This window comes from Miscanthus floridulus, chromosome 5 (genome assembly GCF_019320115.1).
Source record: "Miscanthus floridulus cultivar M001 chromosome 5, ASM1932011v1, whole genome shotgun sequence".
Classification (NCBI taxonomy): domain Eukaryota; kingdom Viridiplantae; phylum Streptophyta; class Magnoliopsida; order Poales; family Poaceae; genus Miscanthus; species Miscanthus floridulus.
Window position 1 is genome coordinate 120,681,919 of NC_089584.1, and position 11,386 is coordinate 120,693,304.

The window sequence follows — 11,386 nt, forward strand, 5'->3', positions numbered from 1 at the left end:
AGCTGAGGCTATGGGGGTCAGTAGCGAACTAACTGCTTGGACTCTACTTATACTCCGTATAAATACCTTATGGTCGAAACTACGAAGATTTTTTTGCCGAAATACAATCTAACTGCATACACATGCACTTTATAGCATTTATCATGTATATAAGTGTTTTTTACACTTTCGCGCGTTCTAACTACACTGTCCAGAATATACAGATGATATTCACCAAGCAGATCATTGTGCTCCACCATTGTTGTCCGTCTTGCCGAATAGGTCTATATCACCGGCCAACTTCTTTGCTGTGTCTTCCACCTCATCCTCCAGCTGCTGGGTCTTCGCCTCGCTCAGCCCCTCGGCGAACCCACCCCCAATCGCCTGAAGGTCAGTGGCTAGATAGTGAGACTAAACCACAGCAAGGGCGTGGGTAGCGGCGGCAACAACAGTGTCGCGGTTGAAGCTCTCCCACGCCGTCTTGCATCTCTCGAGAACGATGTCCGGGCGCGGCGGCCTACCATTGGGCTAAGGAGCCACTTCTGGTTCGATGCAGTCGAGCACTGGTTTGATTCCAGCAACTACGGTGTCAAATTTGTCCCTCTGGGTCCGGGCGTCTTGCTCCAGCACATCAAACTATGCCTTGACCCTCCGACGGTAGTCTATAAGCATTACAAAGTTCCATCAAGCAAGAGAGTTACTTCAGCAGTAACCCCGACCAAGGGGCACTCACTGTTTAGCTCCTCGGCTAGTTCGTTTGCTCGCCCTGTCTCCTTCGCCTTCTCCTCTCAAAGTTGCTCGAGGGCCTGGCGCAGCTAGCCGAGTTCCACATCTTGCACTACAAGTACAACAGTAATCACCAAAAATAAGCATATCCAACTATGCAAAGCACTTTTGCCGATCACACATACCTTTCTTCTGCTCGGAGACTTTTTGCAGCTGCTCCAACTGCTCGGAAACATCCTTCAGTTGTGTGGAGGCCGTGGCCAGCTGCTCGGACTTGACTGGTAGCTGTTTGGACATAGCCGCCAGTTGCTCAAACTTGACTCATAGCTGTTCGAACGCAGCCACCAGCTTCTCAGACAGCCCCCCTATCGGTGTTTCGGAACCGGGGGTCCCTCAACCAATGAGTGAATTTGTGCTGCGTGCCCCTAATCCCGGATGGTGATGCAAAGAGACACAAGGTTTATACTGGTTCGGGCAATCGAGGCCCTACGTCCAGTCTGAGAGATCGATCTTGTATTCCTTGCACCGGAGTGCTCGTAGTAGGGGGTTACAAGCTAGGTGAGAGAGGGAGCTAGCCCCAGGTCTCGGCGAGGGTGGTGCAGGCTGCTTGAGACGTTGTTCCCAAGCAGCGTAGAAGTGTGTAGTTCTATCGGTGTGTTCGTCTTTCTGCTTGTTCCTCCTCCCCTAGAAATGGCCCCAGTCCCTCCCTTTTATACTCTAAGGGAGAAACCGGAACGTACACATATTACTACCTAGCGCTTTATTAACAGGGTTGGCGTGTCCGAGCCCTGTAGCCGGCCACTGTTCGTGGCATGGTCGACGGAGTGCCCCCATCCTTGTCATGCAGAAGTGACGCACCGGTCGTACTCGGCTTTGTGCATAGTGGGACTCCCGTACAGCTTGACGCAGGACATGGCGGGCGACGTGCTGGTCATCGTGTGATGACGTCGTAGGGGGCCATGGCTCTGCAGATGCCGAGGCCGAGCCATCGTGGGGCTTCGGCGGGCATGGATCCTCAGGCTGCCGAGCCCCTGAGGCTAACTGCCGAGGCTCTGAAGGGAATTATTGGTCCTGGGTACTGATTCCGAGGCCACAGTAGCCCAGACGTGGCTCCCCACGCCGCGTTGTTCTCGGAGCGGGAGTTGGCAGCACAGTGAGGTACGGGCGTCAATCATGTGCATGGTGGTTAGCACAGTGGCGGGTAACCCCTGCCCAGTCCTGCCTCCTGTCCCGTCAGTCGTTCTGCTGTACTGTGCCGAGCATGCGGCTGATGTCAGGGGCAGCAGTTGGCTGAGTTAATACGACACGACGTTTTGTCAGAGGGACGGGAGGAGGAAGAGGCAGCGGAGTGCTGCCGTGCCCGCCTCGCGCGAGACGGAGGATCGGTGGCCCGGCCGAGGCCTGCGACGAGAGAGGGGGTCGGCCGAGGCCTTTGGTAGGGGGTCGCCCGAGGTCAGCGGCGAGGGGGCCTCGGGCGAGTCGGAGAATTGCAGACCTCGGCGAGGAGGCCTCGGGCGAATCGGAGAATCGGTACTACTTCTGAGGCCTCGGCGAGGGGGCCTCGGGCGAAGGGGCCTCGGCGAGGGGGCCTCGGGCGAATCGGAGATTTTGGCTGAGACCCCGTTTGTCTTTTTGGTTTCTGCTTAGGGTACCCCTTTTTATGGTATCCGACAGTAGCCCCCGAGCCTTGGGGGGAGTGGAGGCACTCCCCCTGAGGTTCTGACGAGAATCGGCCCTTGATAGTTCCTGTCGGGATGGTGTTTCGTACTCGAGGTTTTGGTGGGTGCGCGCGAGCGCACCCGCCGGGTGTAGCCCCCGAGGCCCTGGAGGAGTGATTTCACTTCTCCAGGGGCTTTTTTCTCTTTTGAGTGAGGGGTTTACATTGTGTTTTCTGAGCCCGTGGGTGCGAGTTCGGATCGCAGGGCCTCGACGATGCTGCGGGAAGAGCCCCTTAGCCTCCGTCTGGAGCGAGAGGGCCGTCAGGGGTTCCCCCAGCTTTTTGTACGGCCCTCGTGCTTCCTTTTCGCTCGGAAGGAGGGGTGGAAGATGCCATGCTACCCTCGGTGGGCGCGAGCGACGGCATTTTCGGTGAGCTGTTATCGGGTAAGTCCGAGTGGAGGCCCGTACCCCGGTCGCTGGGGGTCGGCTAGCGGTCCGGGGACGCGCTCTAAAAGTACCGGAGGGTTTCTCTAGTGGGTGCCGAGGCCGTTCGCTGGGCCTCGGTGGCTCGGTGCCTCCCTACGGTGGGATCCCATTCGGAGACCTCCCTGCCGGTCTCGGACACGACACAGGGCGCGCTCATACAGGCTTGCCCGTAGTTGTCCCTGACTCTTTTGCCCTGGGGCGGCTGTCGAAATCCCTGGGGGCCCAGCCTTCGAACCCCTGGACCGTAACGGGCTTGGGTCGCTTGTCTTTATCTCGGGTGCAGGAAGAGCCCCCGAGCCTCCGCCCGGAGCGAGAGGGCGGTCAGGGGTCTTCCCGGCTTTTTTGTCCGTCTCCCTCACGTCCTTTTCGCTCGGACGGGGGCTGTTTGCCGAGCCCACTCGTGTGCGAGCCTGAGCCACTGGGTCTCGGCAAAGTTGCAGGAGGAGCCCCCGAGTCTCTCGCACGGAGCGAGAGAGCGGTCAGAGGTCCCCCTGGCCTTTGGTTCGCCCCTCGCGCGTGAGGGTCTGTCGGCCGAGGCCCCCTCGGGTGCGATCCTAGGTCGCGGGGTCTCGGCGTCTTTTGCGGAAGGAGCCCCCTATCCTTTGCACGGAGCGAGAGGACCGTCAGGAGTTCTTCCGGCTTTTTGAACGACCCTCGCGCTTCCTTTTCGCTCGGAAGGAGGGTTTGTATTGCCGAGCCCCCTCGTGTGCGAGCCCAAGTCGCTGGGACTCGGCAATGTTTCACAGGAAGAGTCCCTTAGCCTCTGCGTGGAGCAAGAGGGCCGTCAGGGATTCTCCTGACTTTTTGTTCGACCCTCGCGCTTCCTTTTCGCTCGGAAGGAGGGGTGGAAGATGCCACGCTACCCTCGGTGGGCGCGAGCGACGGCATTTCCGGTGAGCTGTTATCGGGTAAGTCCGAGTGGAGGCCCGTACCCCGTTCGCTGGGGGTCGGCTAGCGGTCCGGAGACGCGCTCCAAGAGTACCGGAGGGTTTCTCTAGTGGGTGCCGAGGCCGTTCGCTGGGCCTCGGTGGCTCGGTGCCTCCCTACGGTGGGATCCCATTCGGAGACTTCCCTGCCGGTCTCGGACACGACACAGGGCGTCCCAAGCGTTTCGCTTGCTTGGGCCTCGGCCTCGCATAGGCTCGCCCGTAGTCACCCCTGACTCTGTTGCCCTGGGGTGGCTGTCGAAACCCCTGGGGGCCCAGCCTTCGAACCCCTGGACCGTAACGGGCTTGGGTCGCTTGTCTTTATCTCGGGTGCAGGAAGAGCCCCCGAGCCTCCGCCCGGAGCGAGAGGGCGGTCAGGGGTCTTCCCGGCTTTTTTGTCCGTCTCCCTCACGTCCTTTTCGCTCGGACGGGGGCTGTTTGCCGAGCCCACTCGTGTGCGAGCCTGAGCCGCTGGGTCTCGGCAAAGTTGCAGGAGGAGCCCCCGAGTCTCTCGCACGGAGCGAGAGAGCGGTCAGAGGTCCCCCTGGCTTTTGGTTCGCCCCTCGCGCGTGAGGGTCTGTCGGCCGAGGCCCCCTCGGGTGCGATCCTAGGTCGCGGGGTCTCGGCGTCTTTTGCGGAAGGAGCCCCCTATCCTTTGCATGGAGCGAGAGGACCGTCAGGAGTTCTTCCGGCTTTTTGAATGACCCTCGCGCTTCCTTTTCGCTCGGAAGGAGGGTTTGTATTGCCGAGCCCCCTCGTGTGCGAGCCCAAGTCGCTGGGACTCGGCAATGTTTCGCAGGAAGAGTCCCTTAGCCTCTGCGCGGAGCAAGAGGGCCGTCAGGGATTCTCCTGACTTTTTGTTCAACCCTCGCGCTTCCTTTTCGCTCGGAAGGAGGGGTGGAAGATGCCACGCTACCCTCGGTGGGCGCGAGCGACGGCATTTCCGGTGAGCTGTTATCGGGTAAGTCCGAGTGGAGGCCCGTACCCCGTTCGCTGGGGGTCGGCTAGCGGTCCGGAGACGCGCTCCAAGAGTACCGGAGGGTTTCTCTAGTGGGTGCCGAGGCCGTTCGCTGGGCCTCGGTGGCTCGGTGCCTCCCTACGGTGGGATCCCATTCGGAGACTTCCCTGCCGGTCTCGGACACGACACAGGGCGTCCCAAGCGTTTCGCTTGCTTGGGCCTCGGCCTCGCATAGGCTCGCCCGTAGTCGCCCCTGACTCTGTTGCCCTGGGGCGGCTGTCGAAACCCCTGGGGGCCCAGCCTTCGAACCCCTGGACCGTAGTAGGCTCGATGCCCAGTTCCTTTGCCTGAAAGGAATCGGGTGGGGGTTACCTCTCTCCCTGTGGTTAGCAATGGCAGGCGCGCCTTTTGAGGCAGCTTTTTCGGGGAGGTGAAACGGTGCCTGCTGCTGCTGCGGTTGGGCGCGACGTGGCGTCAGTCGACGGGACGTAACTGCACGCGCAATTAATGAGGAGGGAGTGGGCGTGTGGGCGGTAAGACCGGATCTAGGTAACCGCAGCGGATTTTTTGGGAAAACTTCCCCGATTTCGTCGCTCGTCGGTTTCGACTCGTCCCTGCATAAATGCGCAAACAGCCTCGCCCTCCCCCTCCTTACCTTTTCTTTGTTCGCTTTTGCTGCCTCCATGCTGTCGTTGAGAGCATAGAGCGGGGAGGAGAAGGGCGAGAGAGAGAGAGCGAACGAAAGAGAGAGAGAGAGATTACCGCTGTAGGAGCGTCCCCCGCCGCGCAATGGCAGGTGGTCCCGTCATCCTTCCGGCGGATCCCTGGGAGCGGTCTGATGTCACCGAGGAGAAGCTGCAGTCGCTCGTGGAGGCCGGTCTTCTTCGCCCGATCACCGATCCTGACGAGCCGGAGTGGATTGCTCCGGGGAGCGAGTCGGAGCCGAGGCCGCGCGACGGCTACGTGGTGAGCTTCACCGTCTTCCACGAGCGAGGCCTCGGGTCACCGGCGGATAGCTTCATGCGGGCGCTCCCGCACTACTATGGCGTGGAGCTCCAGAATTTCAGTCCCAACTCCATCGCGCAGGCGGCCATCTTTGTCGCCGTCTGTGGGGGGTACTTGGGGATCGCTCCCCACTGGGAGTTGTGGCTCCATTTGTTCCGGGCGACGTTCACCACCAAGCCGGGGGGCACGAGGGGGGCCCGGAAGGCGCAGAGGGCCGGCGGCTGCACCCTTCACGTGCGCCAAGACCGGCAGTCCCTCTATATCCCGGCCCAGCTGTCAACGTCCAACCGTCATTGGTATGACGGCTGGTTCTACCTCCGCAACGACGGCGGAGGACTTCCCCCTTATACCGGGCGGGTTGTAGAGAGTCAACCGGAAAAATGGGGATACGGCGTCGTCAAGGCCGATCAGCCTAGGCTGGAACCGCTCTTGAGGGCCTTGGGGAAGCTGCGTGACCACGGCCTTTCGGCGGCCGTGGTTGTGGCGGCTTTTCACCGCCGGAGGGTGTTGCCTCTGATGGCCCAGCGGCGGCGGTTGTTCGAGATGACCCCGGGCGATTCGATCGCCGGTGTCAAGATGTCCGCCTTCGCTCTTACCGACGACGAGACCCTGCGTCGGGTGAGAGAGGCGGTAGACGGGAAGCCGAAGATTGACGATTTGATGCCGTTCCCGATGCGCCCGTCGCGGGGGTATGTCTCGCTGGTAAGTTGGATGTTGTCGAGGCTCTCGCGGCCTTCTTGTTTTTTCGCCTTTTTTGTCTGTCGTCTTACTTCGTCGTTCCCATAGGGGATAGGAGACGTGCGAGGCTCCCCGCCGCCCGTTCCCGAGGACGCCCGGCGGCGATCCGTGAACAGGGCGCGCGCCGAGGAGGCGAAGAAGAAGAAAGATGCCAAGGAGGCGAAGCGCACGAAGAAGCTCCTCGCGCGTGAAAAGCTAGACGCCCGTCGCCGGCGTCAGAGTCTCGACGGTCTCCCGTTGGAGCCGTCTCCCTCGTCGTCGGTGTCGGATTCTTCGAGCGACGGCGGCGGGCGTGAGGTGGGGACGGCCTGCCTGGAACACCTCCCCGACATTAGGGAGCTGTTGCCTGGGGCGCCGGCAAGGAGCCCGATGCCCCTAGGAGAAGGAGGAGGTGTCCTGGGGCCGGGGCCGACACACCCGAGGTGCGGGTGTCGGAGGAGCGTGCCGTCAGCCCGATGGGTTCGACGGTGGAGGTGGAGCGGGTGACGGTGGGGGCGACCCCATTATCTCCGCGAAGGGTCGAGGAGGGACCGGGGTCCGACGGAGGCCAGCTGGCACTGGTGGACACTGAGGCCGCGCTGCTGCCACCACCGCCGCCGTTGCAGAGGAGGCTGGCGGTGTCGAAGCGGCTGCATCCCCGTTCGCGGTAAGCGTCTTCCGTAGTACTTCTTGTTTGCCCCTTGGTTGCATGCTGACCTTGGGAGTGTCTTTTCTTCCAGCCAGACGCTTCTGGTGGAAGATCCTCCCTTGGCGCCCCGTAAGGCGCTCAAGGTGAACGTTAGCTCCTCCGCCCATCAGGCAGCGGAGGCGCAGGCTGGCGTGCGACGCGGCGTGGCGTCGGGCGAAGCCGTTTCGGAGGAGGTGGCTGCCCAGGAAAAGGAGGCTGGGGCGTCTGCTATTGCCGAGGCCATTGAGGGCGAGGCCGAAGCCCCCGAGACCTCTAACGTCAGGGCGGTGGACGCCGGGGCCATCGAGGTAGAGATGGCGGAGGCCAGAGCCCCCGGGTCCGTCGAGGCCGAGGCGATGGAGATGGAGACGGAGCAAGTTTTGGCGCCGCCCCTGGTTCAGGCAATCTCGTCTGATGATTTCTCCCATGGGAAGGAGGCGGCGGACGTCGAGGCGGCTAGTACCGTGGAGCAGCCAGCCCCAGATCCCGCCGAGGGGAGTTCGGCTCTTGTCCGGCTATGGCCCGAGCCTCGTGGGTGGAACTTCCCGCGCGTTTTCTGGCGGAACCGGGCTGACCCCGAGGGGGAGCCCGTGTTCGCCCTTGAAGATACCGCAGAGGGGGGGCATTGGGACACCCTCGAGCAGTACCGCCAACTGGCAGTGCGGTCGCTGCAGACAGCGATGACTATTATGGGTCAGGACTTGCCAGGTGTCACGCGGGTAAGTACATTCCTCTCTCATGCCGCGTTGTTTTCTCTCCGAGCCCCCTCGCAGTGTTTGACGTGCGTTTTTTGTTTTGCCTCCTTAGGAGCTCGAGACCCGATCCCTTGGGAAATCGGTGTTCCTGCGAAATGAGAGGGATATCTGGGACCAGCTCCGGCACCAAAAGGGCCTGCTTGCCGATGCCCAGGGGCTATTGTCGGCACGGAGTGCGGAAGTGGAGGACCTCCGCCTTCGTTGTGCTGACATTCAGGCCGAGTTGGCCGCGGCTAAGGAGCAGTCCGCCCCTCTGGTGGCCAAGATCAAGGAACTGGAGGAGGAGCGAGACTCCTTCAGGCTTTGGGCCCAAGAAGCGACGGCCTCTGCTAAGGTCACAGCCGGGCAGCTGGGTGCGGAGCAGAGCGAGCATCAGGCGACGAAAGTCGCCTTGGCAGAGGCTACCAAGGCGGCCGAGGCCTCTCGGGTCGAGGTCTCAGCCTGGAAGAGCAAGGCCGAGGGTAAGTTCCGCTGAACCATGTTCCTCGCTCCATTTGCTCTTTTTGTCCTGGTTCACGCTTGACTCCTGACCCCTTGTTGCGACATAGATCTGGAGAAAGAAGCCTCCCAGGTGGCTGAGGCCTCCGTCGCGGCGCAAGCGGCGCTGGATGTCGAGGTCCGGGAGCACGAGGCGCTGCGCAGCGCTGTCCGGTCCGCCTGCGAGGCTCTGGACGTCGAGGAGGTCCAATCAGCTAGCTCCCTTGGGAGCCGCCTGATCGCGTTGAGCGGCCACGTCCGCGAGAGACTCCGAGGGGCGTTGCACACGGGTGTCAAGCGCGCCCTGGCCGTCGTCTCCTCACACTACGCCATCAACCTCGAGGCTGTCAGCGACGGCTATGTGTTGCCAGAAGATGACGAGGAGGCTGATGCAGAGGTCGTGAGGCTGTTGGAGGCGGCCGAGGCGCCTGGCACTGCGTTGGCCAAGCTGTTCGAAGAAGAGGTGGTCCCTCCCGCGCCAGCCGCCGATCCTTGAGCTTTGACCTGGGCCAAAAGGGGCCATGTAACCGGATTGAGTTAGTTGCCGAATCGTGACATTTTTTGTGGCCGTCGAGGCCCTTAAAGTATTTGCGTATGTGTGTTTCTTAACCGTTTTCCATTCTATTTCTAAGTCTGTGCCCTCTGTCTCGATCGCGAAGAAATCCCTCGGAACCTAAGCCGTCCTTCGGCGAAGGGTGGTGAGGGAGCTGCCATAGCCCAGAGGCGTAGGCCGTTCTCATGACTCGGCCGGCCCTTTGGCCTCTAGACAAGCTTTTGGTCTCTGGGTTTCTTGCGAAGGTCCCGTTGGAGCGCGAGAGAGTTTGGCGTGGAAATTTTCGGAAAACGGTTGAGAAATGGTGTCCGGGACTTAGGGGGGTTCCCCCTTTTTAGCCCCCGAGGGAGGCTCGACTTTGCAGAGGCAGAGCCGAGTCTCCCTTATTGCGTTATAGTGACGTCGAGCCCCTATCGATAGACAACCTCTCTGCAAAGAACTTCCTCGGAGCCTAAGCTGTCCTTTGGGCGAAACGGTGGTGAGGGAGCTGCCGTAGCCCAGAGGCATAGGCCGTTCTCACGGCTCGGCCGGCCTTTTCGCCTTTGAGACGATCTTTCGGTCCTTAGGTTCTATACAATCGATTTGTCTATAAGGGGGTTCCTCGAAAGATTATAACAACTAAAGAACGCTTCTTTATTGTATTTCGAGAAACAATGTAAACAACGTTTGGAAATTTAAGGGTAGAAACGACGTAGCTGTTCTATGTTCCAAGCGTTGGTGAAGATTTCGCCCTTCTCGTTGGCTAACTTGTAGGTCCCGGGGTTCAGCACTTGAGCGACGATATATGGCCCTTCCCAGGGTGGGGTCAGCTTGTGGCGGCCCTTGTTGCTCTGCCTCAGTCTCAGCACCAGGTCGCCCACCTTCAGGTCCCGGCTTTGGACGCGCCGGGCTTGGTAGCGTCGTAGGGCTTGCTGGTACCTGGCTGAGTGTAGCAGCGCGACGTCTCGGGCTTCCTCCAGTTGGTCGAGGGCGTCTTCGCGGGCAGTGCGGTTGCTTTGTTCGTTGTACGCCTGTAGCCTCGGGGAGCCGTATTCTAAGTCAGTGGGGAGGATGGCCTCGGCTCCATAGACCAGGAAGAACGGTGTGAATCCCGTGGCTCGGCTCGGGGTATTTCTTAGGCTCCAGATGACTGACGGGAGTTCGGCAAGCCATTTCTTGCCAAACTTCTTCAACTGGTTGAATATTCTTGGCTTAAGGCCTTGTAGGATCATGCCGTTGGCACGCTCTACTTGGCCATTCGTCCTTGGGTGCCCTACGGCCGACCAGGCCACCCGGATGTGGTGGTCGTCGCAGAACGTTAGGAACTTGCGACCGGTGAATTGTGTCCCATTGTCAGTGATGATGGTGTTAGGAACCCCGAACCTGTGGATGATATCCGTAAAGAACAGCACCGCTTGCTCGGATTTGATCTGAGTGATCGGACGAGCCTCGATCCATTTGGAGAATTTGTCGACGGCTATCAGCAGATGGGTATAGCCCCCGGGTGCCTTCTGCAGAGGCCCAACCATGTCTAGCCCCCACACAGCGAATGGCCATGTGATGGGGATGGTTTGGAGGGCTTGGGCCGGGAGGTGCGTCTGTCGAGCATAGTACTGGCATCCCTCGCAGGAGCGTACTAGCTTCGTGGCGTCGGCCACCGCTGTTGGCCAATAGAAACCTTGGCGGAAGGCGTTACCCACGAGCGTCCGAGGCGCCGCGTGGTGCCCGCAGACTCCTGCGTGTAAGTCTCGAAGTAAGGATTGGCCAGCCTCGGTGGTGATGCATCGTTGGAGAATACCAGATGGGCTACGCCTATATAACTCGCCGTCGCAGAGGACATAAGTCTTGGCGCGTCGCGCAAGCCGTCGGGCCTCCGATCTGTCCGCAGGAAGCTCTCCCCGAACGAGGCGATCAAGGAAAGGGACTCGCCAGTCCGTTCCTTGGTCGACCTTGGGAGGCTCTGCATCAATCGCCATGGCCTCGGGCTTGGCTGGCGAGGTCTCGGTGGTAGAGGGGGCCTCGAGCCCTGCGGTGGGCTCGGTCGATGGGCCTTCTCCTATTGCCGAGGCATAGTCGACGGATGGCTTGTGGAGGTCTCTGGTGAAGACGTTCGGGGGAACCGGGGTCCGTGCCGACGCCATCTTTGCTAGTTCGTCTGCGGCCTCGTTGAACTTTCGTGCGACGTGGTTAAGTTCGAGGCCGTCGAACTTGTCCTCCAGGCGACGTACTATCGTGCAGTACGCCTTCATTTTGGGGTCATGGCAGCTTGACTCTTTCATCACCTGATCGACGACGAGCTGCGAATCACCCCGTACTTCGAGACCGTCGACGACGACGACGACCGCGCACCGAGGGGGCCCTGTCGACCATCGGTGCGCGAGCGGCCTCGGGACGGACCGAGGCATCCTGGCCCCGGCGAGGTTGCACTGTGGGTTGCTCCGAGGTGCCTCCGCGCCGGCGGGAGGCGGAACTTTCGGC

The 11,386-nt window shown here is 61.0% G+C and overlaps 1 protein-coding gene across 1 annotated transcript; it reads right to left on the reverse strand.

Annotated features, from left to right (window-relative positions):
• Positions 1-222: 222 nt before the first annotated feature.
• Positions 223-11,157, reverse strand: LOC136455242 (uncharacterized). Its single transcript, XM_066455357.1, has 3 exons — positions 10,436-11,157; positions 9,807-10,249; positions 223-377 (listed from the first exon to the last, which is right to left on the reverse strand). The coding sequence occupies exons 1-3, from the start codon at positions 11,155-11,157 to the stop codon at positions 223-225; spliced, it is 1,320 nt and encodes a 439-aa protein (XP_066311454.1).
• Positions 11,158-11,386: the final 229 nt, after the last annotated feature.

Coding starts and splice junctions, on each gene's coding strand:
- LOC136455242 (XM_066455357.1), bottom strand. CDS start 11,157: ATGAAGGCGTACTGCACGATAGTACGTCGCCTGGAGGACAAGTTCGAC. Junction 10,250..10,435: donor GCTGTGTGGGGGCTAGACAT/GGTTGGGCCTCT, acceptor CAATGGGACACA/ATTCACCGGTCGCAAGTTCC. Junction 378..9,806: donor CTACCAAGCCCGGCGCGTCC/AAAGCCGGGACC, acceptor CTCACTATCTAG/CCACTGACCTTCAGGCGATT.